Source organism: Halichoerus grypus, chromosome 7 (assembly GCF_964656455.1).
Source record: "Halichoerus grypus chromosome 7, mHalGry1.hap1.1, whole genome shotgun sequence".
NCBI lineage: Eukaryota > Metazoa > Chordata > Mammalia > Carnivora > Phocidae > Halichoerus > Halichoerus grypus.
In genome coordinates, this window is record NC_135718.1 from 129,531,370 (window position 1) to 129,546,533 (window position 15,164).

The window sequence follows — 15,164 nt, forward strand, 5'->3', positions numbered from 1 at the left end:
GGCCTCGGGCAGAATGGGGGCAGGGAGCAGAGAAATCTTTCCATACTTTCTAAATCTTTTTGTCCTAACCCTGCTCTCTCTCAACTTTAACTTAAAAGGAAAGTATTTGCTGCCTTTGTTCTCAGTTTCAGACTTGCCTGGACTGGAGAAGGCCTCCAGCCCAGAAGCAAGCGAACAAGGAGGGTGGAGGATTGTCACCTGGCTAGGGTTGACTCAGCCCCCAAACCTTCAGGAACAAAGCCTGGCGGGAGTTGGCTTTCACACAGGGCAACTTTGGCATGTTTGGGCCCAGAGACACAAAAGCCGCTGTTCACCCCTTCCTGGGGCAAAGGAGACCCAACACAGGAGCCAGGTTGCCCTTCCTACAAAGGGCAGCGAGGGCCGTACAAGGCTTGTCTCTTCCCTTCGCGGCTGAGCACACAGCAGGAAACAATACTAGACACCCATTTCTTTCTCAGTTGCTCATCCTGTCACACACTCAGGTCATAAATTCACAGCAGCAATAAGCTCCTAAGAGAACTTCTCAGAAGGTCCACTTCATTCTGGTGGTCAGGCGCTGGCCAGATGCCAGAGAGGCAATAAATAGATTATTTTTTTTTTATTTGAGAGAGAGAGCACAGAGGGAGAGGGAGAGGGAGAAACAGACTCCCCACTGAGTGGAGAGCCCAACGCGGGACCCAATCGCAGGACCCCGAGATCACGACCCAAGTGGAAGGCAGACGCCTAACTGACTGAGCCACCCAGGCGCCCATAGAGATGCAACAAATAAAACAAAGTCCCTGCCCCGAAGGGGGTTCAAAGGCTACCTGAGGAGACAGGTGTTTAAACAACTAATCCCAGCAATTGAGAGGTATCATGCCTGGTGCCATGGGGACCCAGAAGAGCAAAAAACCCAGTTCCAGAAGGGGACGTCTTCACAGAGGTGGTGACACAATGTATTTTTTAATCACAATTTTATTTTTTTTATAAAAATGACACCTAATCTTTATAATAACTTAAGCCATAGAAGTCCAAAGAAGAAAGTAACAAAATACCTCAAGCCCCACAACCCAGAAATAACCAGTATAAACTCTTCAAATGGGTTTTTTTTGGAATTTTACGAGAGAGAGAGAGAGAGAGAGAGAGAGAAACTGCTATCACAGTGAAGGAACCAGTGCAAAGGCCCAGAGCATGGAAGTGATGAGCCGGGTGTGCATGGGGTGCAGAGTGCTGGCAAGGGGGTGCCAGCTGAGGCTCAGCACGGTCCGCAGGCCAGGCCCACTGCGCATGCAAAGAGCCAGGATGCCTAGTGCCGAGCAGTGGGAGACTTCCCGTAAATCCGCACTTAAGGAATAAGGTGATACATGGCAGGAAGAGAAGAAGAGGGAAAGGCAGGGGGCAGTCCGCTAAGTATAAAGAATTGAGCCCAGGGCGCCTGGGTGGTTCAGTTGGTTAAGCGACTGCCTTCGGCTCAGGTCATGATCCTGGAGTCCCTGGATCGAGTCCCGCATCAGGCTCCCTGCTCGGCAGGGAGTCTGCTTCTCCCTCTGACCCTCCCCCCTCTCATGTACTCACTCTCTCTCATTCTCTCTCTCTCAAATAAATAAATAAAATCTTAAAAAAAAAAAAAAAAAGAATTGAGCCCAATGCATAATGAGATAATCACATAATAACAGCCCCCACTTAATGAGCTTGCATATGACAAGTCCTCCGCTCAGCATTTTTCATTGTTAGCCCAATTAATTTTCACAACAGCATTACCTAAGTTGTAGTATTGCTATTTTACACCCAAGGAAACACCCAGAAAGATTAGAGGACCTGTGCAAGATAACCCAAGCAGTCATTTAGGATCTGAACTTGTGTGGATGCTCTTAACACAGTGCTTCTGTCTTTCCAGAGGATTCTGAAAGGTTTTTAGTATTAACATCACTGAGTTAGGGCAGAGCCCCTCCTCTTCAAGGGGTTTTGCTGACTTGGATGCATAAGTTCCGTTGGTTTAAAACCAATCTTGATACTTTTTTTTTTAAAGTAGGCTCAATGCCAGACTCGAACTCATGACCCTGACATCAAGACCTGAGCCGATATCAAGAGTCAGATGCGCAACCAACTGAGCCACCCAGGCGCCCCCAATCTTAATACTTTAGGATCACATGTTACATTCAACCCTGAAATCATTAAAAGTGGTTAAAGGGAAACACCAGAGCAGTCAGGTATAAAGCATATGCCCTATTTCCCAGGAATGAGTAGTTTTCTTCCATTATCATGATGAATAATTTCACACACCAATTTTGGGTTTGTTGGTTTGATGGGCCGTCACAAGCCCGCGAGGGAAAGGAGAGCAGGTGGCAGGGCTCAGCCCCATCTGGAAACCTGGAGCTCACCCTGCAGAGCCTCCTCTCAGAAGGCAGTTTCCCTCAAGTGTGGGGGGAGGTGGGAGTCAGGAGACCAGAGGGAAGATTGATTAGTCTGACTCAAGCACTCTGGGTAGATAAGAGAAGCAAGGTCTTAAGATGATCACACAGAAGAATTTCTTCTAAAAAAAAAATTTTTTTTTAAAGTAGCAGTCAGGGTTCTAAGGTTTGGTTCTATTGGCCCTTCTCTTTGTACCACCTTCCAAGTTCCCAGTTCACACACAGCCTTCTGCTGGAACGAGTGGCTCAGGACAGGCCTGAGGAGCCTTGCTCTCTCGCCCACTAGTCCCGGCCACTGGGGCCATGGAGCGAGGGATCTTCTTCTCCTGAGGAGTCCTAGTTCTACTCAGACCCATTCCGAAGGACAAGCGGGCAGAGACCCAGGTTCCAGCTCTCGAACCAGCTGCCTCTGAACCACCTCTGCTTCCTGCCAGGTAAGGCCACGTGGAGGGAGGGCAGCAAGGGCTTGGAAGGCAGAGCTCTGGGGAGAGCCAGCCAGGAGTCACCTGCGGCTGCAGCCCCTCTCCCCTGGGGGCCCTGTGAGAGCCTGGACGTGCAGGGCAGGGGTGGACAGCCCCCGGAAGCCAGGGGTCTTGGTGTCCACTGGGAAGAGATGGGAGAGAGGCATGGTGCTGAGGCCCTGGCTGTCGTCTTGCCGGCCCCCTGGGAGTCCGTTTCCTTGTGGAAAGCCAGGTCAGAGGCCCTTCACAGCCTCATAAAAGTCTTAGTGACCCCTTCTCTTTGGACTCTGCCAAGATGCAAAGAGCTTCGGGAGATGGGTAAGGGAAAGAGAAGGGAGCTAGAAACAAATTTTGAACAACTGTCTAAGTTTGGGACACTTTGGGTAGACACGGGGAATGAGGTATCCAGCCTCTGAGACAGGTGCACAACAAGCAGGACTGGGATGGATCTCCAGAAGAGTCCTGCAGAGACAGCCAGCAGCCAGGGGCCAAGAAGGGCAGGGCTTCAGGAAGGAATGGCCTCCAGGGCCCCCGCTGACCCAGCATCGGCTCCATTCTGAGCGTCATACCCAGAGATTCTCAAAATGTGAAACATAGACCAGCTTTGTCAAAATCACCCGGGAAGTGTCAGTGCAAACAGCCTGCCCCCTGTCTCAGAAACCCAGAGAAACAATCACGAGCCCCCCACCACCTTGCCCCATCTTTAGTCCCACTCCCTACAGACCACGGCCCTCCGGCCAACCCAGGGAACAGGGGGTGCAGACATGTTTTCTTCTCCCTTATAGCTGAGCAGCATTTCCTGTGCCCCATGCTTCATTAGCACATTGGTGGTGTCGTTTCCTGTGACGATTCTCTGTTTCCATTCTGGCAAATGTTTGCTCTTTTCTGTCTGCTTTGGGGGTTGGGGGAGGATGAGCTTCTCACAGAGTCTCTCTCGAGCCTCTTGGCAGTTTCCCCCTCTCTACCCCTCACACTTCCACCAGAAGGCTGAGAGCATAGCGTCTCCCTGAACCACCTCTCTTGGGGAGCACCGCACCCGGCTGAGGTCTCACCTCCCGCGGTGGGCACTGTAGCCACATCCAGGTAGAACGAAACCTGTTGTCATTTTTGTGTCTGGGGCCACGCAGCCTGACATTTCAGGGGGAGAGGCCAGGTAGATGCAAGGTTGGGGGGAAAGAAAGTTCTAGAAAGATTGAAAACATGAAGACAAGGAGGATTTCTATCAGTCTTATCTACTTAAAGTGGTTGCGATGGTATGTAAAACACCAACCAATTTTGCCTTTTCTCCTGAGGGATGGCAACTTAGGAAGAGCCAGGAGAAGTGGCAACATGTGTTAGCTGTTGATAATTAAGAGAAGGCTTAGGAGGAGCAGCTGAAGCCAGAGACATTGCCGTGACAATGGATTCGATCACCCCAGCCCTTTCAGAAATCAGAGGGAGGACCTCGGACGCCAGGACTCTGTGGGTAACTTCCAGCAGCCTGGACAGGTGAGTGACTTGGGGTGGTGAGCTCCACCCTCCCCTGATTTAGACAGACAGCCCTGGCCGACCCCAGGGGCTTCTACCCCAGCAGCACTCCCAGCCCTCACAAGCACGCTCAGGTCCACTAAGACCACCAAATTCTAGGCTTAGAGAAGCTTGCTCAGGACTGCTGGGAGGAAAGGAATAGGTATTGAAGAGAAATGGGAGTTGCAGGGGGAGAGGGAAAGCCGTGTTAACACAGGATTTCCTTAGACCCCGCTGCCTGGCCTGGTTGGATTTCTCACCTCCCAGAGGCCCCAATCGCTGTCCTCAATCTTTCCTGTCTCAGGTCCCCACAACCACTCTCCCCCCACAAAAAAAAAAAAAAACTAGGTCCCACCATGATGGAAACAAAAGGCCTGTTTTTTTTCAACGATGTGTTTCTAGGTTCTAAAAACTTTCCATGAGTGGAAAATGTAATCATAGATGTGATAAAGATATGTCTTTAGGATACAAAATCTCACAGAACTAATTGCGACTATAAATTTTACTGCTAAAACCTTCAGGGTCATACTAACAAAAAGAAAAAGTCCAACAGCAGTGGAAGCTTCAGCAACAGTTGTAAGTTTGAATCTCAGTGCTGTGATAAGAGTGGAATTCAGCGATAATAAATTTAAAATCACTGTCATTTAGGGAAATAAATGTGATTACCATAACAAACAAATATATGTCCCTGCAGGTGGACAGGGGCATTGATGGGGAATGAATTCATAAAGCTATCAAAACCCTGAAGTCCCCCAAAAATATCTACTTCTGTGTTCATTCATGTTTATTAATTCACTCATTCATTCAGATAATTCATCCTGCCCTTGCTAAGTGCCAGGCACTGTTCCAGGCACCAGATAAACAGGATAGACAAGCCCATGGCTTCCTGGAGCTTACAGTCAAGTGGGAAAGTCAGTTATGAACAGATAAACAAATGAAGTATAATATAATGTCAATCAGTCTTAAGTGTATGAAGAAAAACCAGAACAGAGTTAAGGGGCCTGAGAGTAATAGACCTGTCTGAGCAGGTGACATTTCCGAAGACACCTGAGGGAAATGAGGGACTGAGCTACACAGACACCTGGGAGAGGGAGCTGTAGGTCAGAGGCAGGACTGTGCTGTGCATGGACAGGGACCGGCCAGGAGTCCTGGCTGTTGAAGTCAGAAGGAAAGTGGTGGGAAATGAGGTCAGATGGTAGGCAGAGGGGTACCTGGGTGGCTCAGGCAGTTAAGCGTCTGGCTTTTGATTTCAGCTCAGGTCATGATCAGGGTCGTGGGATCAAGCCCCGCGTCGGTTCTGCGCTCAGCATGGGCTCTGCTCGGGGTTCTCTCTCTCTCTCCTTCTCCCCTGTGCTCTCTCTCCTGCCCTGTGCTCTCTCTCTCTCAAATAAATAAATTAAATTAATCTTTAAAAAAAAAAAAGAGAAAGAGAAGAAGAAGAAAGTAGACAGAGGCTAGAACATAAGGTGCCATGACATCCTCACTGGGTAGGAACTGTCGCTGTTATCCCAAGTGTGATCAAAGTCATGTGGGTCACGAGAAGAGAGGAGACATGATCTGGTTTACTGTTAAGAGGATCACGCTGGCTCCTATGTGAAGATAGGATGTTGGGGTCAAGAGTGAAAGCAAGGCAACCATTAAGGATGTTAGTGCAAATGTCTGTGTGGAGCACACGGTGGCTTGGGGCGGGGGGAGGGTGGCAGTGGAGGAGTGAGGGGTGATTGGGTTTGGGAAAGATGCCCAGGGTTGAGCAGACAGGATCTGCTGGTTGACTGGAAGTGAGGTGTGAAAGAAAAGGAGCAGTCAAGGATGGCTCCAAGATTTCTGAGTGAACCACTAGGTGATGGGAGACACCAGAGGAGAAGCAGGCTTCTGGGAGAAGAAGAGCCATTCTATTTCAGACCTACTCAATTTGAGATGTCCATTGGGCAGCCTAGTGGAAATGTCCAGTATAAATTGGGTAAACAAGCCTAGGACTCAGGAGGACAAAAATCTTCCCTGGTAGTTGATCTGGTTTCTAATATTTAGGTCCACTAATGATTCCTGCTGTAGCCTCCATTGGCTACTTCTTATTATAGTAGGCAAAGCAGAGCAGTAACCCCAGCCCTGTCAGGGAGTCACAAGCAGCAGGAACTCAGCCTTGCATTTGCATCGGTTACATTCCACAAAACTGCAAGTGTTGCTTGGAGACCAGCTTCACAAGTCCGTACATGGGGGTTGCTCAAATGCCCGCAAGCCAGACTCTGTCACAGAGGAGCTCCCTCACTGTATGGCGAGTGACCCCTCCTTCCACACAAGACAGGATGCCCAGGAGCAGTACATGATTGATGCTCGAGTAGGGAGTACGGGATGAGGGCAGATGAACCCGATTTTGCAAGTTTGGAGGACAGGGTGGTGCGGCAGGAAGAGCATGGTCTTTGGGCCCCAACAGACCTAGACTCAAATTCCATCTTTGCTCCTTCCTACCTGTGTGATCTTTGATATGTTACTCTGCCTTTCTTGGTCTAAATCTCGGGTTTCTGGCCACAAGGAGAGATGAGACTGTTGTAAAGATGAAATGAGTTTCACACACACGCAAACCCTTGGCATCCAGTAGGTATTCAAAAGGGACAGCGCCCTTCTCCTGTGTCCAGTTCCCCTCTGTCCACAAAGAAGACCCTCTCTCTAGCCAAGAGCCCACCCACCTCAGCTTTCCTTCACCTGGCTCCCATTCCAAGTCCTCGGGCTCCAGTTCCTGCAGGAAGCCTCTCCTCTAACCTCCTCAGCCTCCTACAGCCTGGGGCATGGCACTTGTTTTTCCTCACAGAGAGAAAGACCAGAACAGCGCCATCTTTTCTGGGTTTGCGGGATTCCTTGCCATCCTCCTGACCACTGTGATTTTCTACAGCCTGTGGAACTGGAATAAATGGAAGAAGCACCGTGAGTCCCTTGATTGTCCCAGGTTGAGACACTCGAGCATCAGTCATGTAGCCTGGCATTCAAAGCCCAGTTTATTCTCCAGGGATAAACTGTTGCACTGGGGAATCCTCTGTTCTTCCCTGACACACTGGTCATTGTCTCACTCGAGGGTCTAAGCTGTGGCTCCAAAAGGCTCAGTGCTGATTGGAGTTCCATTTTGAAAATCGTTGCCCGGGACATATTCATGCCCACACCCCCCCCACACACACACACACCCCATTTCTTCCTCCTGCTTCTGTGTACCAAGTCTTCTAGTTCAAAGGGAATTGGGTAAGTGTGAAAATGCATTTTTTATGATACATAGTGCAGGTGGGAAATATTTTCAGGGACCACCTCATCCCCAAGGGCCCCCACATTCTGTAACAGTGGCCCCTGCCGTGATTCCTCATCTCTCTCATTACCTTGCAGGACAAGTTCCTCACCTCCGAGTTACCGTCATGCCCTTACTCTCTCTGTCTCGACCCAGACAAGGAAACAAAAATATTTATGACTGCTTGCCCCAGAGGCAAGAAGAGCTGGGTAGGTTTTTCTTTCTAATCCATGGAGCATAGATGTCCCCAAACTTCTGCACCCAGAATGTACCTCTCACCACCCAGAGGCAGCTTTCTTTAAACACTCAGACCTTTCTGCCCTTCAGGGAGCATGGAGGAGGATGAGCTAGACGGAAGCAGGATGTAACTCCACTGGGGGCCTAGAGAGCTCTAAAAAGGGAGCTCGGGGTTGTCTACAAAGGAGGGGTGGTTTTATCTTGATATGAAGTTAGCAAAAGACAGATGGGTGTGTCTAGGGACGGGGGAGACACCCAGAAGGAGAACATGGCCTCCAGCATTACAGGTGGTGAAGGTTTGCCCCAGGAGCAACCAACCCCTGTGCTAGTTAGTGTCCTCCGGTCCTTGCTAGAAACCGAGGACAGTTCCAGGCCTCAGAGCACATCATTCCCCCTAGCTCTGACCCTCTCGCCACAGAACATCAGCCCCAAACACCAGACACCTCACAAACCCACTTCACCCACACCGCGGGGACTGTTCAGGCTGAAGCGTTCACAGGACTGGCCTACGAGCTCCAGGACTTGTTCTCTGTTCTTTTAGGGAGACGTCAGTCGAGGAGTAACCGTATTTTCAGCACCGAGAGCCTCCTCTCCAGAAATTCTGATAGACCTCCTTCTGAGCCTGTGGTAAGAGTCAAGTGAAGGGACAAGCCCCTTGGGAGAAACGACATGTCTCTGGCAGAACTGAAGTAAACAAGTTCAGGTCACAGATCTCGTTTCCTGGCAAACAGCATGTCCCCTGGCAGTTGCCCTGTGGCCCTATTAATAAGTTGGGAAGACTAGCCTCAGGACCTCCCTCCTGCCCAGGGAGAAAAATTGAGAAAGGTAGGAACAATTGTTCGGGATTTGGGGCAAGGCATCAGGGCACGTGTATTCAAGGACAGGATGTTAGAACTGAAATGGATTGTTTTAACAAAGACAGGTAACAGCTTATCCGAATATTGTCCTCTTCCAAGTAATCACCTCAGGAGGGTATACAAATATTCCAACAATGCTGTTGGTGCTCAAAACATCCTTAAAACCCTGCTTGGGGAATTCCTTCTGGGGCTGTGACAAACTGTTTCAGTTATCTTCAACAGGTATATTTGTAAGTCATTGAGGACTGTCGCTGGTGTAGAAAGTGTTTGATCAAATGGGGGATATTTTTCGGAGGTTACCAGGGGAGTGCTACGGGGAATAACAATGACCCTATGTGTCTTATGATCTGGCTCTGAAGGCAGCCCCAGGGAGGGGTCCCACAACGCTGTGCGGCAGAGACCGCAGAGACAGCAAAGGGAGGACTTTGAAGCTCAGGGGGCTCATCTCCATAGATAAGTTCTCATTTGCTCCTCAAAGAATCAGTCCCTTCAGTTTGTGGTCATTTCAAGAAAACACAGTCCTAGCACTGCTGCCCAGCCTCTCATCACCCAGAGCTTTGAGTTCAGGAACCCTGCGGCCACCTCCTGGTCCTGCTCCCACCTGTCCCACGCTTGGGCTCTGCTCTCACCTCCGGGACTTTGTGGCGGAGCAAGTCCGCACGGCTGGTAACATGCAGGGAAGAGGGAACTTCGCTGCCAAAGTGAGTTCCAGCGCTTGGTCCCAACCCCATATGAGGCCACAACATGTTTGGCTTGGACTCTGTAGTGCATGAAGAACATTTCGAACCAGTTGCCAACATCTAAAAATCAAAAAGATTTCACATCAAAGTCCAGATGTCCAGCTTTTTGTGAAAAGTCAGAAGTTCTGGAAACAGCAGACTGGCAGCCCCAAATGGCCATAATGGGCTGAGTCTGTATGTCAGCTGCCCCTTTAATAATAAGAGCAAGCACGTGTCCGTGCTTTCGACGTGCCAGCAACTAGTCCAAACACTTTACACATAGTCAGACACTTGCTCCTCACAGAAACCACATTATGTAGATATTTTGATCGTCCCCATTTTATATGCTAGGGAAGTAAGGCACGAAGAGATTCGGTAACTTGCCCAAACCCCGCACAGAGTGGCGAGGCTGGGATTTGCACCCTGAGTCTAAGGCTGAGTCGCTACTTTTGGCCACTGTGCTGTATCGCCCCTCAATGGGCTCTGAGGCAGCAGGCTCACTCCAGTTTACAATACCCTCCCCACCAGAGACTCCCCGTTGAACAGCCACCCACTGTGGCCAAAAACCAGTAGCAATTGATCACCACATTTACACTGTTGCTTTCCTTAAGCTTAGCCACTTTGCTCATACCTGCCTAGGATCTAGGGCTTTGCATTTGGAGACCCCCGACTTAGAGATTTTCTCCAAGGTGAAGAACCGAGTGAAGGAGCAATCAGATAGTGGTACTGGGTGGGAAAGTAGAAAGGCTTCGCCCGTATTTCTGCTTCCGTCCTGTCACCGGCTTTCTCTTCTTGCTTATAGCCCTCCCAAGCAGCCAATGCCCTCTGGCTGCACAGAGACCATAATCCTGCCAACGGCTATGCAGTGGGCATCTATGACAATGCCACGGGGCTCCAGATGTGTGGGGACCTCACTCCCTCAGCAAACTATGTCAATGTCAAAGCAGCCCGAGACTGCCTGAGCATTTCTTCAGAGGATTCGAGAGATTACATCAATGTCCCCACAGCAGAGGAGATTGCTGAGGCTCTAGCTTCTACCAACAGCACCCCCGCGAACCTCTTTGCCCTCCCACATGCCCAGGAGCTGGAGTTTACTGAGGAAAAAGACAAGGGCTGTGGGAATGCCAGTGACCACACCTGTTTTTGGTCTCCAAGATCTGAGAGCGATGATCCACTCAGCGATGAGGACGGTTCTTCTGAGACCTCAAATGACTATGTCAATATGGCAGGGTTGAATCTGGAGACCCTCCAGGGGAAGCAGCCCCGGATGGCTTTCCAGTGCTACAGAGATTATGAAAATGTCCCATCAGCACCTACCATTGGAAACCAGCAGCAGGTGGAGGAAGAAATGACCTCCTCAAACACGGACCATGTGGAAGGCCGGACGGATAGTCCAGGTACCCACATCCAATTTGTCATGCAGTCAGGGACGTTCCTGGCTCTAGGGGAACATGTGACCTGTCAGCCATCTGCACAGAGTGAGACTAGTCAGATAAAACATGGAGAAGAAATGTCAAATGACATTTCTAGTGACTATGAGAATGTGCCAGCTGCGAAGTCAGGAGACAGGGACTCCAAGCAGGGGCCAGACACATAGCTCCTTCCTGATGAATTGGGACCCAGGCACCCAGTTGGAGAGCTCTGTGAAGTAGTCTATTCTGCCGGATCCGTGGCCACTATAGGGTCTGATGAAGACCACTGACCATCCTTGTATTTCAGTGGGTTCGTTCAAGTAGACTACAAAGAGGCTGAGATACACAGAAGTTAAGGAACTCACAAAAGCCAACTTCTGAGAAAGCCAGAAAGGAATTCTTCTCAAGCATGGTGCTGTTATCTCTCATACCAACCTAAGAATGTTTGCTGAAACTGCCTTATAGGACGGTTAGTAGATTAAAAATTCGATAGTTCTTTCGTGCACAGTGGAAACATGGGGGGTCTAAAATCATTACCTTTGCGAATACCAGCAGGATGCAAAGCGAGAATACGGATTAGTTTGTAATCCAGGCAGAGGCCAAAAAGAAGAAAGAAGTCGGAGTTGGGGTGGTGCAGCAGTTTCCAGTTGAAAAAGAGTGGGGACAACCAAATGCTAGAGAAGATGTGGGACAGCAGAACGGTCATTCATTGCAAAGCACAATATCCACTTTGGAAAAGTGTTTGGCAGTTTCTTATGAACATACATTTACTATACGGCCCAGCCATTCCACTCCCGGGTGTTTATCCAAGAGAATTGAAAACTTGTGTTCATACAAAAGCCCATATATGCTATTTATAGCAGCTTTATTCACAACTGCCAAAACTAGAGATAACCCAGATGTCCTTCAACAGATAAATGGACAAACAAACTGTGGTATGTCCATGTAATAAGGTTATCTACACTCAGCAGTAAAAAGGAATGAACTATTGGTTCGTGCAACAACCTAGACAAATCTTAAAAGCACTTTGCTAAGTGATAGAAGCTAGACCTAAAAATCTACATATTGTATGATTCCATTTATATGACCGTCTGGAAAAGACAAAACTATAGGGATGGAAAACAGATCAGTGGTTGCCAGGTTTAGGGAAAGGAAGTTTATACAAAGGAATTTTTAGGTTAATGGGGCTCCTCTGTATTGGTATTATGGTGGTGGATACAGGACTCTGAATTTGTCAAAACACAAAAAACTATATAGCACAACCAGTGACTTTTATTGTATGTAAATTTTTTTAATTAACCATGCTGTCAGGGGAAGCCAGTATGGAATGCAGATTAAGACAAATAAACCTAACTATATTATAGATATATGATATAGCCTCACTGAAGGGGTGAGGGGAAAAGGAGCTGGCCTAATTAACTTTAGAAAACAATGTTTTCACTTAAGACTATAAGAAAGACACAAAAAAACTACATAAACACTGTACTCTAGTTGGTAAATTCGTATCTCAGAGGAATATAGGTTAGCAATTCTGAAAGTACTTTAAATGTAGCTTGAACAAATAAGTAAATGTAGATAAGGAGGGACAGGTTTCTCATTATCAGAAAGGCTACAGTGAATTCTGTGGTGCTGGATTAGATTTGGAGGTATAGTTTGAACTCTTGTTTATTTAAATATATATATGAATAGATACACAAATAAATATAGATATGTGTATACATAGGCTAGCAGACATATATTTCTTAGCTCTGTCCGCTAGACGGTCTAGAAGAATTGACACCCTAGAAGCAATGAACACACTTAGCACCCAGGTCTTGGTTTCTAAATATCATTCTCACTAGAAGGAACCAGAGCTCCTTGGAGAAATGTGCAGTTCTAGGGCTGGGGTGGGGAAAACACAGGAGGGGGGGCTTGACCATCTTGTAGATTTAAAAAAAAGAAAAAGAAAGAAAGAAAGAAAGAAAGAAAGAAAGAAAAAGGAGGGTGGCAGGGGAAGAAAACACAAGAAAATATGAAGGTATGTCGAAAGGAGCCATCTAAGAGTTCCCAGGGGCAAAGCTAGAACAATTTCAGCAATAAAAATAAATAATTATGATATAAATTTGTAACTCAACGAAATAAATATTCTTGAGTCCATACCAATAAGTGAATAAAATGGAGGAGGAAGAAATCTTCCTTCCTGATGAATTCTGAATAATAAATATAGAAGAAATGAGGGGAAAACAAAATCACTACTAAGATACCACAGAAATGTATGTTAACTATACCGGAATTAAAATACAAACTTAATTAAGAAAAGGACACCACAGAATAATTGCTGTATGCAAGTCCTAATGAGTGATAAAATTAGTGGATGACACTTTAAAGAGAACTAAGATAGTTGCATAGCTTCAAAGATCTCCCCCCAAATATTTATACATTGCTATCATGACTCTGACACATGTCCGTCCACAAATTAGTCAATACTTTCCCCAGAACTTAATTCCCCTCTCCTTCAGTCTGGAGTGTGGGCTGGATTTAGTGACTCTTTTCTAACAAATAGAATATGGAAAGGCCAGTGCAGGCGTGGGGGGTGAGGGGGGTGGGCGTGCAAATTTAGAGCAGACACCATCTTAACCATATGATCAAGGCTAACTCACCAGTAATAAGTCAAGTTGTTATATGATCAAGGAGAAGGGTACTTCACCTCCGTAGTATTCTTCCCCCAAATCCACAAAACCCCATTCTTATCATGAGAAAAAAAATCAGAAAATCCAGATTGCATAACATTCTACAAATACCTGACTTGAACTCTTAAAAGTGTTAAAAGTCACGAAATATAAGGAAACACTAAGAAACTGTCACAGATTAGAGGACACCAAGGAGGCCTGATGACTGGATATAGAATAATGGTACTTTGGATTGGATCCTGGTACAGAAAAAGGACATTAGTGGGGGAAAAAATGATAGCATTCAAAAAGTCCATATTTTAGTAAATAGTATTACATTGATGTTAGGTTCTTAGTTTTGATCATTGTATCATGGTCATGGAAGATGTTAGCATTAGGGGAAGCTGGGTGAGGGATATATAGAGATTCTCTCCTATTTTTGCAACTCTTCTGTAAATTATTTCCAAATAAAATAATTTTAAAACATGGATAAAGTGAAGACATCTAGCTTCATACCATTTAAAGAAATATGCCTTGTTCCTTCTTCTGCAAAATGGGTATAACATTAAAGCATAAGCTAGTATAATTGTTCTGGGTATTTGTTTGTTTTTCTGCATTGTTTTGTTAACATATTTGATCAGTCTCCCTATTAATCTGTATCATTTTGCCTGCAGGAAAATATATTTAAATCCTTTGTATCCACAGTGGATCTTAGCAGAAGGCCCAAGATAAAGGCAGGTTATTGATAATTGATGATTGATGATATTGTTTCAGTGCATATACTTATGCCATAAAAAGTTGTGCCCCCCAAATTCGTATGTTTGAACCCCCAATGTGATGGTATTAGGAGGTGGGGGCCTTTGGGAGGTGATTAGATACGAGGGTGGAGCGCTCATGAATGGGACTAGTGCTCTTACAAGAGAGACCCCAGAAAGAGCCCCTGTCCCTTCTGCCACATGAGGACACATGGCAGAAGACAGCCATCTGTGACCCGGGAAGCAGGCCTCACCAGGCACCAAACCTGCTGGCACCTTGATCTCGGACTTCCCAGCCTCCAGAACTGTGAGAAATAAATATTGTTGGCGCCACCCAGTCTACGGTATTTTTTTGTTAGAGCAGCCTGAAGGGACTCAGACTGTGGGATAAAGGCAGATGGTCCCAGGATCTAATTCTCCCACACCGGGTGACGGGATTGTGGGCAGATTCCTTCAGGGCTGTCGGACTCACCCCACAAGTAACCGGTGTTGAAATTCCTGCCTCACAGGAGGCACCCAGTCGGGGCTCTCCAGGGACGCAAGGACAAGCCCCAGGAGGGTGGCAACCCCACCTGGTCAAGTAAGGAGACAGGAGGGTCACATACGAGGATGAAGACTTGAGCAGAACTGCATCTTACATACTGGCATGAGAGACTTCTCGCAGCCAGGAGGACAATGAAAAATGAAGAAATCAAAATGAGACTTTGTTAAGAGAGCTACGACCAAGTAAGGAAGGGAAGTTCAACCAACCACAGTCAGGGGGCAGGCCCTGGAAAAAATAAAGGCAGCTCATGTTTATACCCCAATAAGCCAGTTATACTTACATACATTCTCCCAAATTGAGAATGAGTAATAAGCTGTCGATTGTCCTGAACGAGATAGTAACCTTTCTGTTCATTTCTTGTTCTGAG

The 15,164-nt window shown here is 47.2% G+C and overlaps 1 protein-coding gene across 2 annotated transcripts; it reads left to right on the forward strand.

Annotated features, from left to right (window-relative positions):
* Positions 1–3,730: 3,730 nt before the first annotated feature.
* On the forward strand, positions 3,731–14,586 carry LAX1 (lymphocyte transmembrane adaptor 1). 2 transcript variants are annotated; one of them, XM_036079550.2, is made up of 6 exons: positions 3,731–3,934; positions 4,144–4,339; positions 7,164–7,276; positions 7,724–7,834; positions 8,404–8,489; positions 10,241–14,586. In XM_036079550.2, exons 2-6 carry the CDS (start codon positions 4,251–4,253, stop codon positions 11,033–11,035), a joined length of 1,194 nt encoding a protein of 397 aa, XP_035935443.2. In that variant the 5' UTR covers positions 3,731–3,934; positions 4,144–4,250; the 3' UTR covers positions 11,036–14,586. The 2 variants fall into 2 exon arrangements, with proteins under 2 accessions (XP_035935443.2, XP_035935445.2); XM_036079552.2 differs by lacking the exons at positions 3,731–3,934; positions 7,164–7,276 and having other exon boundaries at positions 4,277–4,339.
* Positions 14,587–15,164: the final 578 nt, after the last annotated feature.

Coding starts and splice junctions, on each gene's coding strand:
- LAX1 (XM_036079550.2), top strand. CDS start 4,251: ATGGATTCGATCACCCCAGCCCTTTCAGAAATCAGAGGGAGGACCTCG. Junction 7,835..8,403: donor CCAGAGGCAAGAAGAGCTGG/GTAGGTTTTTCT, acceptor CTGTTCTTTTAG/GGAGACGTCAGTCGAGGAGT. Junction 8,490..10,240: donor GACCTCCTTCTGAGCCTGTG/GTAAGAGTCAAG, acceptor TCTTGCTTATAG/CCCTCCCAAGCAGCCAATGC.